The sequence below is a fragment of the Salmo salar genome, chromosome ssa18 (genome assembly GCF_905237065.1).
Source record: "Salmo salar chromosome ssa18, Ssal_v3.1, whole genome shotgun sequence".
Taxonomy (NCBI): Eukaryota; Metazoa; Chordata; class Actinopteri; order Salmoniformes; family Salmonidae; genus Salmo; species Salmo salar.
The window spans coordinates 21,104,791-21,126,943 of NC_059459.1; the positions used below are offsets into that span (position 1 = coordinate 21,104,791).

At 43.7% G+C, this 22,153-nt stretch overlaps 1 protein-coding gene across 1 annotated transcript; it reads right to left on the reverse strand.

The window, feature by feature from the left end:
• Nucleotides 1-92: 92 nt before the first annotated feature.
• Nucleotides 93-18,091, reverse strand: LOC106577031 (indoleamine 2,3-dioxygenase 2). The gene is made up of 10 exons (XM_014154697.2): nucleotides 17,832-18,091; nucleotides 16,393-16,488; nucleotides 15,577-15,696; nucleotides 15,364-15,482; nucleotides 15,147-15,161; nucleotides 14,922-15,021; nucleotides 14,589-14,706; nucleotides 5,767-5,818; nucleotides 4,421-4,569; nucleotides 93-3,703 (listed from the first exon to the last, which is right to left on the reverse strand). The coding sequence occupies exons 1-10, from the start codon at nucleotides 17,928-17,930 to the stop codon at nucleotides 3,330-3,332; spliced, it is 1,242 nt and encodes a 413-aa protein (XP_014010172.1). The 5' UTR covers nucleotides 17,931-18,091; the 3' UTR covers nucleotides 93-3,329.
• Between the last annotated feature and the right edge of the window lie 4,062 nt (nucleotides 18,092-22,153).

The window sequence follows — 22,153 nt, forward strand, 5'->3', positions numbered from 1 at the left end:
GCTTTGTCTTTTAGAAACAGGATATAATCCAAGTTATAGTTCTCCTCGAAGCTGTTCTAATCCCACAGTGTTCAGAAATAGAAGAAATTGACTTATTTTTAACATATTAAAGTATATTGATATGTTTTATTACTGTGTTATTCAACCTGCAGCAGACTATTTTATAAAAAAAATACCTTAAATGCTTTTCTTGAATATCAGCATATTTTGCAACTTCTTTATCATGTCACATGCATAAAGCTTTCCGTGTCTTTAACTTACGTACTGGCTAACATCGCACTAACTTATTCTCACCCACAGCAAGGAAATGTACTGTAAAGACATTATGAAATTCATCACTATTCTCTCTGCGATATGTATTTCACATTCTAACACACTTGGCTCAATTGATCCTCATCACAGACCACATGGTCAGTCACATGATGCTATAATTCTGCAACTCACCAATCGTTTTGATCAACACCGATCAGCACCAAACGCCTTTGATTACCATCTCCTATATGATTATGTTAGGGGTGAAATCAACTCACCACCCAGGAAAAGCAATCCATGCACTGAACTTGCAATCTTTATATTTCTAGACCAGTGATAAATAGTGACTTTGGTAGCAGAGAGATTCAGTTGATGTAGCCACTAAAACGATCCACTTACTGCACCATTAGTTTATGGACAATCATTTCAATCTCACATTAAAAATGTCACACAGACATCATGTGATTCAATCACACATCTGTTCTTGTCGACTGGGTTACCAAGTCTTTCATTAATTGGCTGTAGCATAGTGAAAGACAGACACATAGCGATACCTTAAGGAAGTGCAATTCATTGATCATGTGCAATATTATGCATTTTGTACTGTTTTTACCTCACACAAAATGCATTTTCAATAAAACCAATATAATTATGAAAGGTGTGCTGAAATTATTCTGTGGTATACTATGTGAATTGCAGGGCAGCGACAATTTCATACAAAGCAATATTGATGCAACATAAAAAGTTGGACCATCTGAGAACCGGTAGGTACATCAGCATGGTACAGTACATTTCTTAATCTATGCTCTCTTCCCTGTCTTGTTGAGAAATACTTGTACTATGACCAGGGCTCAGCTGCAGTGTAGGATTGTGTAGAGGTCTGCCCAGTCACTCTCAGAACTCTTTCGCCCTCTCTTTCTCTAAATGTGATTGGCTCACTCTCTGGCAGGGACACTACTGGCGTGCCCTGAGGTTTGACAGTTTCCAGCCTGCCACCTGCTGCCAAGATACTGTCTGCTTGGACACCTGAATTCAACGGTGTAATTTCCCTCTCTCTACCTCCCTCCCTATATTGCTTCATCCCTCACTTCCGGGTTGTGGAGCAATGTCCCCGAGCTACAGTGAAACCACGGTTACTATGGTGAAATAGGTTGGATAATTGACGCAAGCTCAGTGGCTCAGCTGCCTAAGGATCTGTGGCTCAGGTCCCTAAGGATATTTATAGTGTATGAGTTTAACTGTGCTTTTGTACGTGTCAACTTTCCAGGAAAAATTTGATGGAATAGAAAATCTCCCTTTATAGAACAATGTAAGGGCCTTCTCATTATCCACATCCCCATGGTGGTTAAAGCCAGGCGAGGATGGCATTTCTGCCAATACTTACTCTATCCACTATTGGGATATCTAGTCATAAAAGCTACTTGATAAGGGAGCCCTCTCAAACTGCATACTGATGTTTCAAGTTGAAATGTGAGGCAATGCTGAGGCATGTAGCCTACTGCAGTTTACCACATCAGTGAAGGATTTGCTATGGCATCAGCGAGGTCCTTTCATGTTAAGTGTCCTGTGCACATCACAGGACCATCCACTTTCAATCCCTTTTACCAACCCGACCCAGTACTGTGGCCACTACTACAGACAGATAACCATAAAAGACATCAGTGAACAACCATCATGTTTTTGGGCCATTTGAGACCCCATACAAAAGCATGGCTGGTAAGTCCATGTGGTTTATCTACTGTAAGCCAGCCAACATCACACTTCATGTCTGAGGGTTCCTACTCAAGCATAGAATCCTTTAAACCATGAACCCTATAACTGCTTACATTTACATTTTTAGTCATTTAGCAGACACTCTTATCCAGAGCGACTTACAGTAGTGAATGCATACATTTCATAATTTCTTTTTCTGTGCTGGCCCCCCGTGGGAATCGAACCCACAACCCTGGCGTTGCAAACACCATGCAAACACCATGCTCTACCAACTGAGCTACAAGGCTACAACTGCTACAATTGCTGGCAGGTTTAAGATATACTTTGGGTAGAGTTGGAGTTCCACAATGAAGGTTACAAGGCAAAGTGTTTTACAATTCAATACCTATCACAGAAACCACCACTATCACCAAAGCATCAATGTTTTAAGATGTCTATATACCGTATACAGATGTAGGATCTTCATTTGATCACTATTTTTGTTGCTGAGAATTTTTATGCACAGCAGGAAATGCAAAATTGAAAGAATTCAAAAGTTTGTAATTTCCACTTTAAATGTCAGACTTGATTCACCCTAAAGAAAAATGTATCAACTTCATCAAAATGTATTCGACATAATAATTCACATTTCCTGTTGCTTGCAGGATTATTTTCCTGCTGAAGGAAACTGGCTCAAATGAATATCCTACATCTGTATTTGTCTTGTATGCTAGTATGGAGATTGGGATGTACATTTTCCACAACCATAAAGTTGTGTTGTTAGATCATAAACAACTGGCATATAAAGCACTTAGCTGTGATGGCTTAGTTGATAGCTCTATATCACGTGTCAAGCTCATTCTGTGGAGGGCCGAGTGTCTGTGGGTTTTCGCTCCTCCCTTGTACTTGATTGATGAATTAAGGTCACTAATTACTAAGGAACTCCCCTCACCTGGTTGTCTAGATCTTAATTGAAAGAAGAGAAAAACCCTGCAGTTACTCGGCCCTCCATGGAATGACTTTGACACCCCTGCTCTACATTATTTGCTTGGTTATTCCTAGTCAAATAGATCATCAAACTAAAACGCACTAGGCAGTGTTGGAAGTGGGCCGGCCCTCGCCAGAACCCAATTTTCAACTAGTTTGAGTATTATTTACAATAATTATGTAGTGTTTGCCACAGCAAGAAAACTGAAGTTTAGAAATCACAAATATTATAGTCAAGCATAATGATATATACTGTATATACAACCAACAAAATTATGAAAGGTGTGCTGAAATTATTCTATGGTATACTATGTGAATTGCAGAGCAGCGACAGTTTGATACAACACCATGTTGATGGAACATATGCTGTATAAGTAACCAAAAGATGGTGATCTATATCAGCATTGACTCTGTGATGTGAGTCGGGTCTGTGAGATCAGTGCTCTCTGAGTGGCATCACGGATGCTCTTCAGGAAGGGCAGTGGGCTGGACCCTCCGGTGCCGGTTTCATCCAACGCTGAGCCGACGCCGTTGAGTGGACAGCGCATGGTACGGGCGCGGTGACCAGGTACAGTGATGTATCGGGTCACGGCGGAGAGGTGGTAACTCCGCAGGTTCACCAGGGCAGACACACAGGAGTCATAGTTGATGCAGAGAGAGGGGCTGGAGCAGGATAGAATAAAGTCACGTAGAGGGGGACAGCCAGACAGAGTCTCTATCAGCTGGCGGTGGGAGGGGAGCATGTACTCCCGCATGCGCTTCAGGAAAGATGCTGTACATGGAGAGATGGAGAGGAGGAACAATTGAGGAAAAATTAGGAGAGGGGAAAGGTGAGATCAGAGGGGAGATACGCTTTGATTAGAACCTACCATGGAATATCTAATAAAGGGAAGAGAGACTGCAGATTCTTTCAAACAACACTATCATAAGATTTGCAAAAATTGAGAATCAACTACCCACTCAACAGTGCATAGTTGAAAAGCTCAACGAATAGTGGTGGATCAATGCTTTTATAGAGAAAATAGATACAACCCCTTTCTGTATACGTGGCAGTCAGCCGATAGTGTGTAAAAGGTCATTCGTTATCTATGTAAACTTAAGATAGCACAAGGTTGATAGCCCGAGGGCTCAACCGTCTAACTGCATTCACATCAACAAATACTATATTGTACTCCTTTCAGCAAGGTTCCATACATGAGACTTTCTGTAGATGGTTAACCCACAGGATTTCACATCCTGCGGTTGCACCCAAATATCTCTTAGCTGTAAGCCCAGTCTTACGACTAAGTCACACCAAGACAAGTGTGTATCAGGTTATGAAAAACACTAGCATATAACAAGAGACTATTCTTTAATTAAGCAATAAAACATGGGATAGCATGACTAATTATGTAATTTTCCATGACAAACTCAAATTGAAATATCGCTGGAAATTGACTTGGAATTTTATTCAGAAACAGAGGCTTATGGGGTCAGAATGGGGTCATACCTGCATGGTCGTCATGACAGATGCCCAGTAGCACATCAAAGCACTGAATGGAGGAACTCTGGGCAGCACTTCCTCCTGACAGCATCATCGGCTCCTCAACCACACCCTCATACAGCAGCCCTCCTGGAAGCATGGGGTTATCCCTCCATCTATGAAAGCACAATACAGAGTTATGCATGAAACTATTACATCACAGAATGGGGAACATAATGTAGGGATAATGTATAAAATATGTTTTATTTTTTGCCAAATTCTGTTTTCTCCATTTAGTTTTTCCACGTTTCAGAATTCTTTCAATTTTTTTCAGGTTTTCTCTCTCAAAATCACACTTTTTTAATAGAAAAACAACACAATTGTTTGTTTTAAGTCCACAACAATGCACAAACCACATCAGGAGACCACTTTTGAGGTCTGGGAAAAATAATTTTTGGGTGTAGAATATACACTGAGTGCACAAAACATTAGGAAAACCTGCTCTTTCCATGACATAGACTGACCAGGTGAATCCAGGTGAAAGCTATGATCCTTTATTGATGTCACCTTAATTACACGTCATTCAAAGCCTTGAGACAATTGAGACATGGATTGTGTATGTGTCCCATTCAGAGGGTGAATGGACAAGACAAAAGATGTAACTGCCTTTGAACGGGGTATGGTATTAGATGCCAGGCGCACCGTTTTGAGTGTGTCAAGAACTGCAACGTTGCTAAGTTTTTTACGCTCAACAGTTTCCCGTGTGTATCAAGAATGGTCCACCACCCAAAGGACATCTGGCCAACTTGACACAACTGTGGGAAGCAATGTAGTCAACATGGGCCAGCATCCCTGTGGAACGTTTTTGTCACATTGTAGTCCATGCTCTGACGAATTGAGGCTGTTCTGAGGGCAAAAGGGGATGCAACTCATTATTAGGAAGGTGTTCCTAATGTCTTGTATGCTCAGCATCAATACCCTTTCATTCAAGTGTGCACCAACAAGAGACTTGTTTGAATAGCAGTGTTTCTGTAGCACACATGTGATTTAAGAGTTTTCTAAACAAATCGCTACTGGATTACAGCAAATAATGATATCATTCTGTTAACATTTAATTGAAAAGGCATTTTGGAAAGCCTTTCCATCTACCAGAAGACGGTTAGCATTAGCATCTAAACAAAGTGCTACAAACATGCACACAGACAGGGGCATTCCCACATTGCCTCTTCAGAAAGTTGAAAATATGAATCACTGAAGCGTTTTGTTCATGTCTTATGATTAACTTGGGCAAATTAATCAAATGTCTAATAAGTTGAATACATTTAGTTGATAATTAAATGGATTGGATATGTGTGGATTGCATCATACATTACCCTGAGAAGAAGATTCTCAGAGTTCCATGGAATGCAGTGGGGTCCACGTACCCTGAAAACAGAAATATTCCAATATTCCAATAATTTGCACTTGTAGGTATTAGGAGCACCTATATATATATATAGTGACAGATGGCAGGGAGAGGTGAGGGGAGTGGTGATTGAAGGGAGAAATCTTGCAGCCCGCTGGCTCCACCCTCGAGCCTTATATGGACTTCCTGCCCCAACGAGGCAAGCCTGTGGATCATTAAGCCATGGAGTGCTTGGGGATAAAAGAGGAAGCGGGCTGCACAAACAGAGAGAGGACTGAGAGGGAAATGTGTGTTATGGAGAGTATGAGAAGAGAGAATTATCTGTGATTACCCGTTGTGACCTGGACTGTCTGATTACCCCCACTGGGTACCGAACCAGTTTGGCTGAGGACCCGAGTTTTAGGATTACCCTTGGAGAATGAAACGGACAACGAGAACGGACTGTGGACTGTGAACTGGGTTGCTGAATTCCCCCCTTTCCCACAGTGTGCAAATTTCCCTAATAAATACCCCATTTGTATTCTAGTTGTGCTTTGTGTGCGTGTTTGGTTATTTAACTTGGTGACGGGGAAATCCCACCCCCTTGAGCCTGCTACATGTGGTGGAGAATGCGGGCAAAGCAAACTAAGCTCAATAACTAAACAGACATGGAGCACAATGGAAGCATCGGGAGCTGCTGGAGGAACAGCGTAAGCAGACCGCTCTCCTGCGAGCTGAACTCAGCCAACTGACAGCCGCCCAGGCTGGCATGGCTGCAGGTGCAGCAGTATCTTGTCCCAAACCCAGTAAGTTTATACTGAAGTTGACAGAGGCTGACGACATCGAGGCTTACCTCCAAGCCTTCGAGAGGACGGCGGCTAGGGAGAAATGGTCCCATGAGCAAAGGATAAGCCTGCTAGCACCCTTCCTGTCAGGCACGGCACAGAAAACCTATCAGGATCTGACGGCAGACCAGGCGATGCATTACGAGAGGCTGAAAAAGGAAATCCTGTGCCGGTATGGTTACACCCTGATTAGCAGGGCACAAAGATTCCATCATTTGGCATATGATGCTACAACGTCCCCCCGGTCACAAATGCATGATCTAATTAGGCTGGCCAAGACCTGGCTAACTACTGAACCACTGACGCTCACGCCCATTGAGAAAGTGATCATAGATACATTTCTACGCTATCTCCTGTTCAAAGCTAAAAAGTTAGCAAGCCAAGCTAACCCGCAGAGCGCAGATCAGCTGGTGGAACTGGTGGAAGGTCAACAGATGGCTTTCAAGGTTCTGTGCAGAGGACAACCATGGAAGGCTGAACTCTCCACTCGCACGAAGGAGCCGAAAAGGGCGGAGGACCATGCCGGGATCCCGGCCAAGGATGGGGGGACACCAACAGCCAGCTCCCAGAGATGACGCCCCTTTCTGAACCTGGACAGCAGGAAGTGCTACGAGTGTGGTGAGCGGGGACACATCGCCTGGAACTGTCCAAACCGCGATGTCCCGATGCCTTCGGCCTCAGCCAGTGAGGTAGCCACCGGGAATCCCTGGGGCTTGCTGATGGAATGCTGGGCTGAGGAGAGTGGTCCTTCCCCTGTCACCCCGGTAAGAGCCAACGGAAAGGACACCACTGCACTTTTGGACTCCGGGAGTATGGTGACCCTGATCCGACCTGACTTTGACCAGTCCCCGAATCTGACTGACACCGTGGTCATCACGTGCATACACAGTGAGACCAAGGACTACCCTACCACACTCCTCCACCTACAGACCACAAAGGGACAACACACAGGGCCAGTGGGAGTCATCATGAACCTGCCTATGCCGGTCTTTATCGGGAGGTATTTCCCGATGTTCCGCCAACTGTCAACCAATATGTTCGGAGATGTGGGGAACCGAGGGAACCAGAAGGGAGGAGGAAGCTGGAGAGGTGGGAGGGACACCAGAAGGAGGGATGCCCGGATGTGTGGATTCCAGAAGGTGGACCCCAGGCATCAACAAAACCCCTCTCGGAGGATGACTCGGGTGAAGCAAGACTGGGGGCAGGTGTGGCGACTCTGGAAGACCTGTTCCTGATGGACCATGAGGTGGTGCCAGAGCCCGCCTCTCTAGCGGGCCAGTTCAGCACGGCCCAACTGGAGGATCCCAACCTGGCCAGCGCTCTCCAGCAGGTGACCGTGGTGGACGGAAAGCCCATGGAGGGGGTAAGTCAGATCACCTACCCCCATTTTTCTATAAAGAAGAAATTGCTGTATCAGGTGGGGAGTAATAATAACGAATTTATGGAGTTGTTGGTGGTGCCCTGTCCCTTTGTACAATCTGCCCTGCAGTTGGCGCACTCCCACCTTCTTGGGGACCTTAGACTGGATCAAGGCACGATTTTACTGGCCGGGTGTGGAGAGAGGAGTGGAGGATTACTGCCACTGTTGCCCGGAGTGCCAGCAGGTGGCGCCTAAACCACACTTTTGCAGCCCCTTAATTCCCCTACCCATTATTTCAGTCCCTTTCAGCAGGATCGCTATGGACCTGGTGGGATCTCTACCTAAGAGCAACCGAGGGCACCAATACATCCTGGTGATTCTGGATTATGCCACCAGGTACCCGGAAGCCTTTCTCCTGCGCACCATGGCCACCAAGGGAATCGCACATGAGTTAGTCATGCTGTTTTCCTGAGTAGGCATCCCGACGAGATATTAACCGACCAGGGAACCCCATTCATGTCGCAAATCATGAAGGACCTCTGGAAAATAATGATAATAACCCAGTTGTGCACCTCAGTGTATCACTCGCAGACCGATGGGTTGGTGGAAAGATTCAATCGAACCCTGAAGCAGATGCTAAAGAAGGTGATGGAGGCAGACGGAAAGAATTGGGATCAGCTGCTACCCTAACTGATGTTCTTGATCTGAGAAGTGCCCCAAGCTTCAACAGGGTTCTCTCCCTTTGAACCCCTGTACGGGAGACGACCGTGAGGAATGCTGGACGTAGCTAAAGAAGCCTGGGAACAGCAACCATCGCCCCATGAAACCATGGTGGAACACATGGAAAACATGAGAGACCGGATGGCAACCCTGTGGCCCCTGGTACGGGAACACATGCTGGAAGCCCAGGAGGCCCAACCGCGGGTGTACAACAGAGGGGCACAACAAAGAGACTTCCAGCCAGGAGACAAAGTGTTGGTGCTGGTCCCCACCACAGAATGTACATTTTTGGCCCAATGGAACGGGCCATACGAAGTCCTTGAGAAGGTGGGTGAAGTCAACTATAGGGTCAGGCAACCGGGACGTAGGCATCTGACACAGATTTACCATGTGAATTTGTTAAAGAAATGGAATGCACGTGATGTACTCTACTCTATTTCCCCAAAGAAGGCTACCACAGAGACAAAGCCTGCAGAGGTGCCACTGGGGGAGCAGCTGAGCCAAGCACAGCAGCAGGAGCTGACAGAGTTTGTCGGCCGGAACCAGGATGTGTTCTCCAGTTAACCAGGACACACCAGGACACACCAATCTGGTACAGCACAGTATCATCACCGAACCCGGGAACAAGGTGAAGTTGAGACCCTACCGCATACCGAAAGCAAGGAAAGAGGCCATCAGGAGTAAGGTTAAAAACAATTGTGGAAGCTGATATTATCGAAGAGTCGAATAGTGAGTGGTGCAGCTCCATAGTGTTGATGCCGAAACCAGACAGCATCATTCGCTTCTGTAATGATTTTAGAAAGGTAAATTAAATCTCAAAGTTCGACGCCAACCCCATGCCCCGAATTGATGAACTATTCGAAAGGCTAGGGACAGCCCGATTTATCAGCACATTCGACCTGACGAAGGGTTATTGGCAGGTGCCCTTAGCTCCCGAGGTGCAGGTGAAAACTGCTTTCGCCACCCCTGACGGGCTGTTCCACTACAAGAAGCTGCCCTTTGGGTTGCACGGGGCCCCAGCCACCTTCCAAAGGTTGATGGATCGGATTCTCCGTCCCCATCGTGAGTACACAGCGGCCTACCTCGACGGCATTGCGATCCATGGGAGCGGGTGGGAGACACATCTAAACCAGGTGAGCGTGGTATTGCAGGCCTTACGGGGGGCAGGGCTAACAGCTAATCCAAGGAAATGTCGGCTCGGCCTGCTGGAGGCTGAGTACCTGGGGTACACGATCGGGAGGGGATGTGTCAAACCCCAAGTGAAGAAACTAGAGGCGATTCGGGACTGGCCCCACCCCCTCACCAAGAAGCAGGTACGCACGTTTGTGGGATTGACTAGTTACTACCGGAGAATTATTTCCCACTTTGCCTTCCTAGCCAGCCCCCTGACAGATCTGACCGAGGAGATGGAGAAAGCCTTCCAGGACCAAAAGAGAGCACTGTGTTCTGGACCCATGCTGGTGACCCCGGACTTCTCCAAACCACTGGTGGTACAGACCGATGTGTCTGAAACAGGGGTGGGTGCCGTCCTATCACACCTACAAGAAGGTGAGGAACACTCAGTCGTGTACATTAGCCGGAAGCTGTTCCCGCGGGAATAAAGATATTCCACTGTGGAGAAAGAATGTCTAGCGATCAAGTTGGCGCTGGAGACACTGAAATATTATTTATTGGGACGGCAATCCACCCTCTTCACAAAACATGCACTACTGGTTTGGGTGTCAAGGAATAAGGACAGTAATGCCCGGGTCACCCGCTGGTTCCTATCCTTACAGCCCTTTGCATTCTCTGTCGTCCACAGATCAGGTGCAGCCCATGGAAATGCCGATGCCCTCTCCAGGAAGGATGCTCTAGGGAGCTGGACCACCCCTCATGGGGGGGGGGGTCGCAAATGTCAGGGAGAGGTGTGGGGAGTGGTGATTGAAGGGAGATATCTTGCAGCCCGCTGGCTCCACCCCAGAGCCTTATATGGACTTCCTGCTGTCAGGACTTCTGCCGAAGTTGGTTCCTCTCCTTGTTCGGGTGGTGTTCGGTGGTCGGCGTTGCAGGTCTTCTAGCCATCATCGATCCACTTTTCATTTTCCATTTGTTTTGTCTTGTCTTCACACACACCTGGTTTCAATTCCATCATTACATGTTGTGTATTTAACCCTCTGTTGCCCCCATGTACTTGTCTGGAATTGTTTATTGTAGTGCTTGTGCACGTTATGCTGGTGTGTGACGGGTTTTGTTACCCATTGATTTATTATTCTGTTAACGATGGTTTTATTTATTAACCTCTTACATCTAGACGTTCCGCTAGCGGAACACCTGCTCCAATATCCAATGATAGGCGTGGCGCGAATTACAAATTCCTCAAAAATACAAAAACTTCAATTTTTCAAACATATGACTATTTCACAGCATTTTAAAGACAAGACTCTCCTTTATCTAACCACACTGTCCGATTTCAAAAAGGCTTTACAGCGAAAGCAAAACATTAGATTATGTCAGCAGAGTACCAAGCCAGAAATAATCAGACACCCATTTTTCAAGCTAGCATATAATGTCACAAAAACCCAGAAGACAGCTAAATGCAGCACTAACCTTTGATGATCTTCATCAGATGACACACCTAGGACATTATGTTATACAATACATGCATGTTTTGTTCAATCAAGTTCATATTTATATCAAAAAACAGCTTTTTACATTAGCATGTGACGTTCAGAACTAGCATACCCCCCGCAAACTTCCGGGGAATTTGCTAACAATTTACTAAATTACTCACGATAAACGTTCACAAAAAGCATAACAATTATTTTAAGAATTATAGACACAGAACTCCTCTATGCACTCGATATGTCCGATTTTAAAATAGCTTTTTGGTGAAAGCACATTTTGCAATATTCTAAGTACATAGCCCAGGCATCACGGGCCAGCTATTTAGACACCCGGCAAGTTTAGCACTCACCTATATCAGATTTACTATTATAAAAGTTTGATTACCTTTTGTTGTCTTTGTCAGAATGCACTCCCAGGACTGCTACTTCAATAACAAATGTTGGTTTGGTCCAAAATAATCCATCGTTATATCCGAATAGCGGCGTTTTGTTCGTGCGTCCCAGACACTATCCGAATGGTAAAGAGGGGTCGCGCGCATGGCGCAATTCGTGACAAAAAAAATCTAAATATTCCATTACCGTACTTCGAAGCATGTCAACCGCTGTTTAAAATCCATTTTTATGCCATTTTTCTCGTAAAAAAGCGATAATATTCCGACCGGGAATGTCCATTTAGCTAAACAGAGGAAAGAAAACAAAGCTTTCGGTCGACGCGGGCACGAGCCTGAGTCTCACAGTACTGTAACCAGCCACTACCCAAACGCGCTACTTTGTTTCAGCCAGAGCCTGCAAAGCCACGATTCAGCGTTTTGCCGCCTTCTGAGAACCTATGGCAGCCGTAGGAAGTGTCACGGGACAGCTAAGATCCTCACTCTTCAATAAACAGAGACAAGAAGAACGACACCTTGTCAGACAGGCCACTTCCTGCATGAAATCTTCTCAGGTTTTTGCCTGCCATATGAGTTCTGTTATACTCACAGACACCATTCAAACAGTTTTAGAAATTTTAGGGTGTTTTCTATCCAAAGCCAATAATTATATGCATATTCTAGTTACTGGGCAGGAGTAGTAACCAGATTAAATCGGGTACGTTTTTTATCCAGCCGTGAAAATACTGCCCCCTAGCCATAACAGGTTAAACTGCGCCGTTATAAATCAGTTTTTGCTCTCCTGCGCCTGACTTCTCTGCGGTCAGTACGCACACCCTACACCTGCCCCAACAAGGCAAGCCTGTGGATCATTAAGCCATGGAGTGCTTGGGGATAAAAGAGGAAGTGGGCTGTACGACCAGAGAGAGGACAGAGGGAAACGTGTGTTATGGAGAGTGTGTGAAGAGAGAATTATCTGTGTGATTACCCGTTGTGACCTGGACTGTCTGATTACCCCCACTGTGTACCGAACTGGTTTGGCTGAGGACCCGAGTTTTAGGATTACCCCTGGAGAATGGAACGGACAACGAGAACGGATTGTGGACTGTGAACTGGTTGCTGAATTCCCCCCCTTCCCACAGTGTGCAAATTTCCCTAGAAAATTCCCCATTTGTATTCTAGTTGTGCTTCGTGCGCATGTTTGGTTAATTAACTTGGTGACATTGAAACCCCACCCCCTTGAGCCTGCTACAATATATACAGTTGAAGTTGGGAGTTTACATACACTTAGGTTGGTGTCATTAAAACTCGTTTTTCAACCACTCCACAAATTTGTTGTTAACAAACTATAGTTTTGGCAAGTCGGTTAGGACATCTACTTTGTGCATGACACAAGTAATTTTTCCAACAATTGTTTACAGACAGATTATTTCACTTATAATGCACTGTATCACAATTCCAGTGGGTCAGAAGTTCACATACACTAAGTTGACTGTGCATTTAAACAGCTTGAAAAATTCCAGAAAATGATGTCATGGCTTTAGAAGCTTCTGATAGGCTAGTTGACATCATTTGAGTTAATTGGAGGTGCACCTGTGGATGTATTTCAAGGCCTACCTTCAAACCCAGTGCCTCTTTGCTTGATTTCATGGGGAAATCAAAAGAAATCAGCCAAGACCTCAGAAAAAAATTGTAGACCTCCACAAGTCTGGTTCATCCTTGGGAGCAATTTCCAAATGCCTGAAGGTACCACGTTCATCTGTACAAACAATAGTATGCAAGTATAAACACCATGGGACCACGCAGCCGTCATACCACTCAGGAAGGAGACGTGTTCTGTCTCCAAGAGATGAATGTACTTTGGTGTGTGAAAAGTGCAAATCAATCCCAGAACAACAGCAAAGGACCTTATGAAGATACTGGAGGAAACAGGTAGAAAAGTATCTGTATCCACAGTAAAACGAGTCCTATATTGACATAACCTGAAAGGCCGCTCAGCAAGGAAGAAGACACAGACTACGGTTTACAACTGCGCATTGGGGACAAAAATTTTACTTTTTGGAGAAATGTCCCCTGGTCTGATGAAACAAAAATAGAACTGTTTGGTCATAATGACCATCGTTATGTTTGGAAGAAAAAGCCGAAGAACACCATCCCAAACATGAAGCACGGGGGTGGCAGCATCATGTTGTGGGGGTGCTTTGCTGCAGGAGGGACTGGTGCACTTCACAAAATAGATGGCATCATGAGGAAGTAAAATTACGTGGATATATTGAAGCAACATCTCAAGACATCAGTCAGGAAGTTAAAGCTTGGTCACAAATGGTTCTTCCAAATGGACAATGACCCCAGGCATACTTCCTAAGTTGTGGCAAAATGGCTTTAGGACAACAAAGTCAAGGTATTGGAGTGGCCATCACAAAGCCCTGACCTCAATGCTATAGAAAATGTGTGGGCATGACTGAAAGAACGTGTGCGAGCAAGGAGGCCTACAAACCGGACTCAGTTACACCAGCTCTGTCAGGAGGAATGGGCCAAAATTCCCCAACTTATTGTGGGAAGCTTGTGTAAGGCTACCCGATTTGTTTGACCAAAGTTAAACAATTTAAAGGCAATGCTACCAGATAGTAATTGAGTGTATGTAAACTTCTGACCCACTGGGAATGTGATGAAAGAAATAAAAGCTGAAATAAATCATTCTCTCTACTATTATTCTGACATTTCACATTCTTAAAATAAATTGTTGATCCTAACTGACCTAAGACAGAGCATTTTTACTCGGATTAAAAGTCAGGAATTGTGAAAAACTGAGTTTAAATGTATTTGGCTAAGGTGTATGTAAACTTACGACTTCAACTGTAAACTACCTGGGTGTGGATATGATTCACTGTGGATAAGGTAAGGATGTAACTTACTGTGCATGAGCTCAAATATTTCCTTCATCTTCCTCAGAGACTGGCCCACTTTGTAGAGGCCCTTCTGTATGCTGATGATGTCACAGGTTACCACAGCATTCATCACTGAAAATGCCCCCTAGACGTAGTTCAGGACAATTAGGACTCATAATCAAAAGCCCCTTAGTGGTCATAGCGAAAGAGACCGCGAAAAACAGAATGAGATTACAAAAACAGAGAGAGAGGGAGAAACAGGGTTATAATGAGAGACAGAGAGATGCAAAGTGTGTGAGAGGTACAGTACATAGATAGAGACAGAGACAAAGAAAGACAGAGACACACATAGGGACTTGCCTGTATCCCTGAGCTAGCAGCCCTCTCCACCAAAAGAGAGACCAGGAAGAACCCTTTACAGCTTTCTCCCCCAGGGAATGAGAACAGTGTTTCCAAGTTCCTATATTAAAATGCACATGAATATCACATGGAAACCACAACAATATCAAATAGAAACCAAACGGAACCGAAAACAGGAATTTACAGGAGATGTAATTCTCATGACAGTGTTTCTGTCAAACTCACCCAATTTCCATGTCCCTGAAAAAACAAGTGTGAGAAAGAATGTCAATACATTGCATGTGTTTCATAAACAGTACATAGTCATGTCGTGTTAGTAGAAGTAATGTTAGTGGACATAGGGGTAGTGGCATTTTGGTACGGGTTGGAAAGAAAGTGGTCAAGGGGGTAGAGGTAAGGAATAGTGACAGACCAGGGTGAAAAGGTCAAAGGCCCAGCTCACCCTATAGGGTCCTTGAGTCTCCAGTTGACCAGAACAGAGTCTGCATAGGTCAGGATGGGAGGCAGGCCGAGTCTCTTGGAGACGAGCCAGTAGGGCAGAGCCAGGGATTTTGGTAGAGTCTAATAAAGACAAACAATAAGCATGCCAACAATCAATGGGACAGATTCCAGTGTTCATGTCTGAGGTTAAAGGTCACTCTGAGCTGGTTTTTACCTGGGCCGGCAGGTTTTGCCCCTCCTGCCAGACATACCCCATGGTGATGAAGCCCAGGGCCAGATGAGCCAGCCTCAGCTCCCGATGGCCCTTTAGGTGATGGGGACTCAGCACGGGCATCTGTTTACAACAATGGCAACAATGAGTCTGTTAGTATGGAGTCTATTAGCAACACTGGTACAATCACACACGCAGTGGTGTAAAGTACTTCAGTAAAAGACTTTTAAGTAGTACTTAAATATTTTTTGGGGGATCTGTACTTTACTTCACTATTTATATGTTTGACAACTTTTACTTTTACTCCACTACATTCCTAAAGAAAATAATGTACATTTTACTCATTACATTTTCCCTTACACCCAAAAGTACTCGTTACATTTTAAATGCTTAGTAGGACAGGAAAATTGTCTAATTCACGCACTTATCAAGAGAACATCCCTGGTCATCCCTACTGCCTCTGATCTGGCAACTCACTAAAACAATGAGTGTTGAACTGTGCCCATGGCTATCCGTAAATTAAAAAAAACAAGAAAATCGTGTTGTCTGGTTTGCTTAATATAATAAATGTTAAATGATTTATACTTTTACTTTTGATGCTTAAGTACATTTAAAACCAAATACTTCTAGACCTTATTCATTTTCTTTTAAAATATCTTTACTTTTACTCAAGTATGAAAATTGGGTACTTTTTCCACCACTGCACACACGTCAGCACGGACATCACAAGCCCAGACACATGCAAAATCCCACCAGTACTGAAGCCTAAATCAATTGTATTTGATTGTTGACTGAGAAACAGTACATGTGGTTTCTCACCTCGTTGACCAGGTCTCGCAGCTGATGTGTTTGGATGAGGGGTGTGAGGTTGCTGGCCAAGCCCATCCATACCCGGTAGTAATCTGGAAGGTCTGTCTGAAATGGGCAAAGGTCATATAGCTAGATATGACAGTACACTGTTTTATCTGTGCACTATACACAAAAGAAGAAAGTTGTTGGTTCTAGAAGTTCAAGCAAAAAATATGTTTCTGTCTGAAATCGGGAGTGTTCTGTAAGTTAATGAGGTGTGATGGGATAAAAGAATGCACTAAAGTAGAGAGTAGAACTGTATCTAGTCCCTCAAGTCTCATTGATCTAGTGTTGACATTGAGCACACTGTCTCCAGTGTAAGTCAATAGAGACCAGAACAGAACAACTGCCATTGGCTCACAGCTCAGTGCATGCTGGAGGGAGAAAGATCAATAGGTATCCATATAACATCCCATTCTCTGTTCTGTACAGTATCTATGCTTATCTATCTCCAGTCTCGTGTGCACGTTATGATCGCTTCACGTGGATGTCAGCCCCTGTGAGTGATCTGTGTCTGAGCTTGTTTTTCTATACTGTATCTCTGTCCCTTTATTATTGAACACATCCCTTTTATCATTGTATCTGCAGTCATCAAGTCCAATAATAGAAGGTTGTGGACAATGTCATGTGACAAGCAAGCAGTTCCTCAAATCTGGGCTAGGGAGTTTAGGAAGTTTTGTAAATTTCCCTGAATATACAACCTGTTGATTGTCATACTGGATTTTGGTTAGAATTAAACTAGACATGGCAGTATGGTGTGATGGGATAAAAGCATGATCTAAAGTAGAGAGTAGAACTGTATCTAGTCCCTCAAGTCTCATTGATCTAGTGTTGACATTGAGCACACTGTCTCCAGTGTAAGTCAATAGAGACCAGAACAGAACAACTGCCATTGGCTCACAGCTCAGTGCATGCTGGAGGGAGAAAGATCAATAGGTATCCATATAACATTAACGAAAGCAAACATATTTCTGAGTTTAAAACCATTGTAGCACATGGGATTAGTGGATCAAGACTTACTGGAGGAAATACTATAGGTCACTGACACAGAAGTAATTCCACACTTCTCATTTTTTCTATTGTGAAGTATACAGACTGATATTAAATGTGGAAGTAGGTTCGTTAATTGTGCTTTTCACATCCACAAAACAAGACCAGGAAATGATTTGAATGGTGACTTAGTGAGTAGATCAAATTTGTAAAGAGCAGCGGAGTCTAGCTTGTTTTAACAGAAAGCGAAACAGCATGTAAAGGAAAATGAACCAATATTGTAATAAATAAAATGCCAACAGATGAACCTGAAAACTCACCATTTATAAAGTTATCTGTTAACAGTAATTGCAGTAATTTTGAAACGTTTTTATGCTCAGCTCAAAGTACATATATAAAGTTGGAAAAAGATGCCTTACTGCTGGCTGCTCCAGGATGAATCCAAACTCCTCAGACACAAAGAAACAGTCCAGGTCAATCTGCATTGCTGACCTGGGGAATCTCTCTCCGTCTCCCATTCTCTGTTCTGTACAGTATCTATGCTTATCTATCTCCAGTCTCGTGTGCACGTTATGATCGCTTCACGTGGATGTCAGCCCCTGTGAGTGATCTGTGTCTGAGCTTGTTTTTCTATACTGTATCTCTGTCCCTTTATTATTGAACACATCCCTTTTATCATTGTTTCTGCAGTCATCAAGTCCAATAATAGAAGGTTGTGGACAATGTCATGTGACAAGCAAGCAGTTCCTCAAATCTGGGCTAGGGAGTTTAGGAAGTTTGTAAATTTCCCTGAATTTATAACCTGTCATACTGGATTTTGGTAAGAAAGAAACTAGTATTTATCATGAAGTTTCACAGAAATCTGAATCATAAGCCCATGTGCCACAATTCATTTTACATTGCATTCCTGTATCACACCTATTTCAGGTGCAAAAAATCCCCATAAAAAACTAACGAACAGATACAAGCCTATGGACCCACTCCCATGTAAAGCATTATAAGGACATACAGTACAGTATATGCAGAGATGGAGAAAGGAAGGAAGAAAGGAGAGGGAGAGAGAAAGCAAGAGAAAGAGAGAGGGAGAGACAGGGAGACACAGAGGGTTCTATGTTTGGCTGGTGTTAACCCTTTACAGTCTAAAGGCGGCCCCATGCTTCCCAACCGAAACAGTTTGGTACGGTTTGTGCATAAATTATGATGGGGCGGCAGGTAGCCAAGTGGTTAGAGCATTGGGCCAGTAACTGAAAAGTTGCTGGATCAAATCCCAGAGCTGACAAGGTAAACATCTGTTGTTCTGCCCCTGAACAAGGCAGTCAACCCACTGTTCCCCGGTAGGCCATCATTGTAATTAAGAATTGGTTCTTAACTGACTTGCCTAGTTAAATATCAAAAACATATATAAAAAAAATATTGGATGGAAAATGCTATTTGGCCTTACTATTAGCCCATACAGACACATTGAATAACAGATTCACTACATGGAACAACAGATAGTCCCCCCAAAAAGGAAGTTTCTTCTGAAGTGTCTGTCTTATATCTGAGAGATATAAGAAAGATCAGGAAACATTTGTTATTTCTTATTATTTTTGGCACTAAACAGTCTCCATAAATACTTCCAGAAATGTTTTCAACTGGTACTGGGGGACTTCAGACGAGTCTTGTGAGGCCTGAGGGCGTCCTAGAGCAAAACAACCGACATGTACATGTTCGTGAGAGTTTCACCTTTTCACAGAGTGGTCATATTAGTGTTCAGATGCTACAGACAGAAGTTGGTAGATCGATTGTACCGACTTCAGATGAGTCCCAAGACGCTTGTGGGAGGTCATAGAGCAAAACACCACTCTAGCTCTATCACCTTTCACAGCAGATGCAGAAGTTTTTTTTACATTTTACATTTTAGTAATTTAGCAGACACTCTTATCCAGAGCGACTTACAGTAGTGAATGCATACATTACATGCATATTGTTTTTACATTTTTAATTTTAATTTTTTTTTTGTACTGGCCCCCCGTGGGAATCTAACCCACAACCCTGGCATTGCACACACCATGCTGGCATTGCAAACACCATGCTCTACCAACTGAGCCACAGGGAAGTGCGACATAGGAGGATTATCTCTAGTTTAAACTGACAGATTTTTATGGGAATTGTTTTAATTATGCTAATTAGAATTCAACGGGGGCGCAGACATCAACTCTAGGGTTTTTTAAGGCAGCGCTACGGTAAAACGTTCTTTCATTGGCAATTTACCTGTTACATCCAGCATGCTGCTATTTTTAAACTGTTATGCAAGGATTGGTAATTTACCATTTTTATATCAGCTCCTTGGGAGGGGTGGAAATATCTGAGGTGTGGCCTTACGAACGTGATCCCAAGTGCTAATTTCAGGCAGCACTGGTAGGAATATTTAAGTGTCTAGGTCTTGTCTCCTGTCTGATACATTTGTACTCGGTCTTGACTCGGTCTCGAACAGTGAGGACTCATAATTTCTTCCCAAGACTAGCCGAGACTAGCAGAGTAAATAACTCCTTTTATCAGCTTCCATTCAGTCAGCCCATAAAACCGCTTCGCCAGGCCAAATATATACACTCCTTTCTAGATACATTAATACAGTATCTTCACAGCCATTATATCTTTTATAGACATGTTTGCGCAGTGACAAACCTACAGAACAGGCCTTCATTGTGTGACAGGTTTGTGATTCTGAGAGGACAGCAACTGTAATACCAGCACACTCATTTAGGAGAGTGCACTTTTTGTAAAAGAAAGGGCCAGTGGTGTAGTGGTGTCACGTCCTGGCCAGTATAAGGGTTAATTGGTATTGTAGTTTGGTCAGGACGTGGCAGAGGGTATTTGTTTTATGTGGTTCAGGGTGGTATTTTTGTAGTAAGGGCATTTGATTTAGTATTCCGGGGTTTTTGGGCACTGTTTGAGATTCACGTATGTCTATGTTAATCTAGTTAGTTGTATGTCTATGTTTGGTTAATTGGGGTGGACTTCCAATTGAAGGCAGCTGTGTGGTGTTGCCTTTGATTGGAAGTCCTATATTAGTTGGGTGTGTTTGTCTGTTTAATGGTGGGAGATTGTTCTGAGTTTATCCTTGTCAGACTGTGTGTTGATCGTTTGTTCTTTTTTTGTTAATTTGGTGTTCATTTTGGAGTTAATAAACCTCAAGATGAGCTTACATATACCTGCTGCGTTTTGATCCTCCTTAACCAACGACAACCGTGACAAGTGGCGGCTACAGTATATGCAGGTATAAGCCGAATACCCACTTTTTTTTCAGTGGGAATTGTGTATACTCCTTAATCACGACTGATACGTATAAAAGTAGTGTAGTGGAGGTATATGACTTATCAATTATGTAGTACAATAGAGAAATCATGCACAAAGTAGACTATACAATCGCAGAGTATGTGAAATATATTCACATGCGCGCCACACACATAGTCAAGTTTCAGAGGAACATCATCTGCAGGCAGCAAGAGTGTGCAGCTCTCAATTGGTTTTGGCATGGAGCAGCTCACAGAAGAATGACATCGCTAGTCGGTAGGAAAGACGTTTCAACTTATGATATCTACCAGTAAATGCCAACTAAAGCAACAATGGGTATGCAAACCAGGTATTGAAAAAGTTTAGTCCAAAGTGTTGGTTAGTAGGCTAGTCTATTTGTGATGTGCAATTGTCATCATGCCTGTCAGGGGCGTAGACATGGATTGGCCCACCCACTGGGGAGCCAATCAGCCCAATCAGATTGATGTAAGATGGCGCCGACAGATATGGCAGATCTGCTTCTAGCTCCCAAGCAACTTGGCAGTATTTTGTTTTTTTATGTGTTATTTCTGTCATTATTAGCCCAGAATTTTTTTAGTTTTATTACATACAGCCGAAAGTAACTTTTGGATATCACAGCGGTGGTAACTCACCAACATTACATCCAAGATTATGACTTTCCCGAATGGATCCTTTGTTCGTACCCCCCAGGGCAATTTAACTTATTCCAGTGGCTGCTCCATAACACTGCCAGCGGAGAAGAGGTATTTGGTGTGGACTTCTAGTCCGACTCAGTAGACTTGCACACCATCCACCGCTTCTGTGTATATTATTTGTTAATGTTCAGTCTCTGGATAATAAAGTAGACAAGCTCAGGGCAAGGATCTCCTTCCAGAGAGACATCAGGGAGAGTAACATACTCTGTTTCAAGGAAACATGGCTCTCTCGGCATATACTGTTGCCATCCATACAGACATTTGGGTTCTCAGTACATCGCGCAGACAGGAATAAAGAACTCTCTGCAAAGAAAAATGTCAGGAGTGTATGTTTCATGATTAACTACTCATGGTGTGATTGTGATAACATACAGAAACTCAAGTTCTTTCCTAGAATACTTCACAATCAAATGCCGACCGTATTACCTCCCAAGAGAATTCACTTCGGTTATAGTCACAGCCGTGAATTTTCCCCCTCAAGCTGATATTACGACAGCCCTCAAAGAACTACACTGGACTTTATGCAAACTGGGAACCACATATCCTGAGGCCACATTAATTGTAGATGGGGATTTTATCAAAGCAAATTTGAGGAAAACACTACCGAAGTTCTACCAACACATTGACTGTAGTACTAGTAAAACATTGGACCACTGCTATTCAACTTTTTGAAATTCCTACAAGGCCCTCCCCTGCCCTCCCTTTGGCAAATCTGATCACGACTCCATTTTGCTCCTCCCTTCCTATAG

Bases quoted from the DNA above. Each gene is read 5' to 3' on its own strand.
- LOC106577031 (XM_014154697.2), bottom strand. From the start codon at position 17,930: ATGGGAGACGGAGAGAGATTCCCCAGGTCAGCAATGCAGATTGACCTG. The intron at 15,697-16,392 runs GTGAGAAACCAC...TGTTGTAAACAG, and splicing joins TGCGAGACCTGGTCAACGAG to ATGCCCGTGCTGAGTCCCCA. The intron at 3,704-4,420 runs GTATGACCCCAT...CTCCATGTACAG, and splicing joins CTGTCATGACGACCATGCAG to CATCTTTCCTGAAGCGCATG.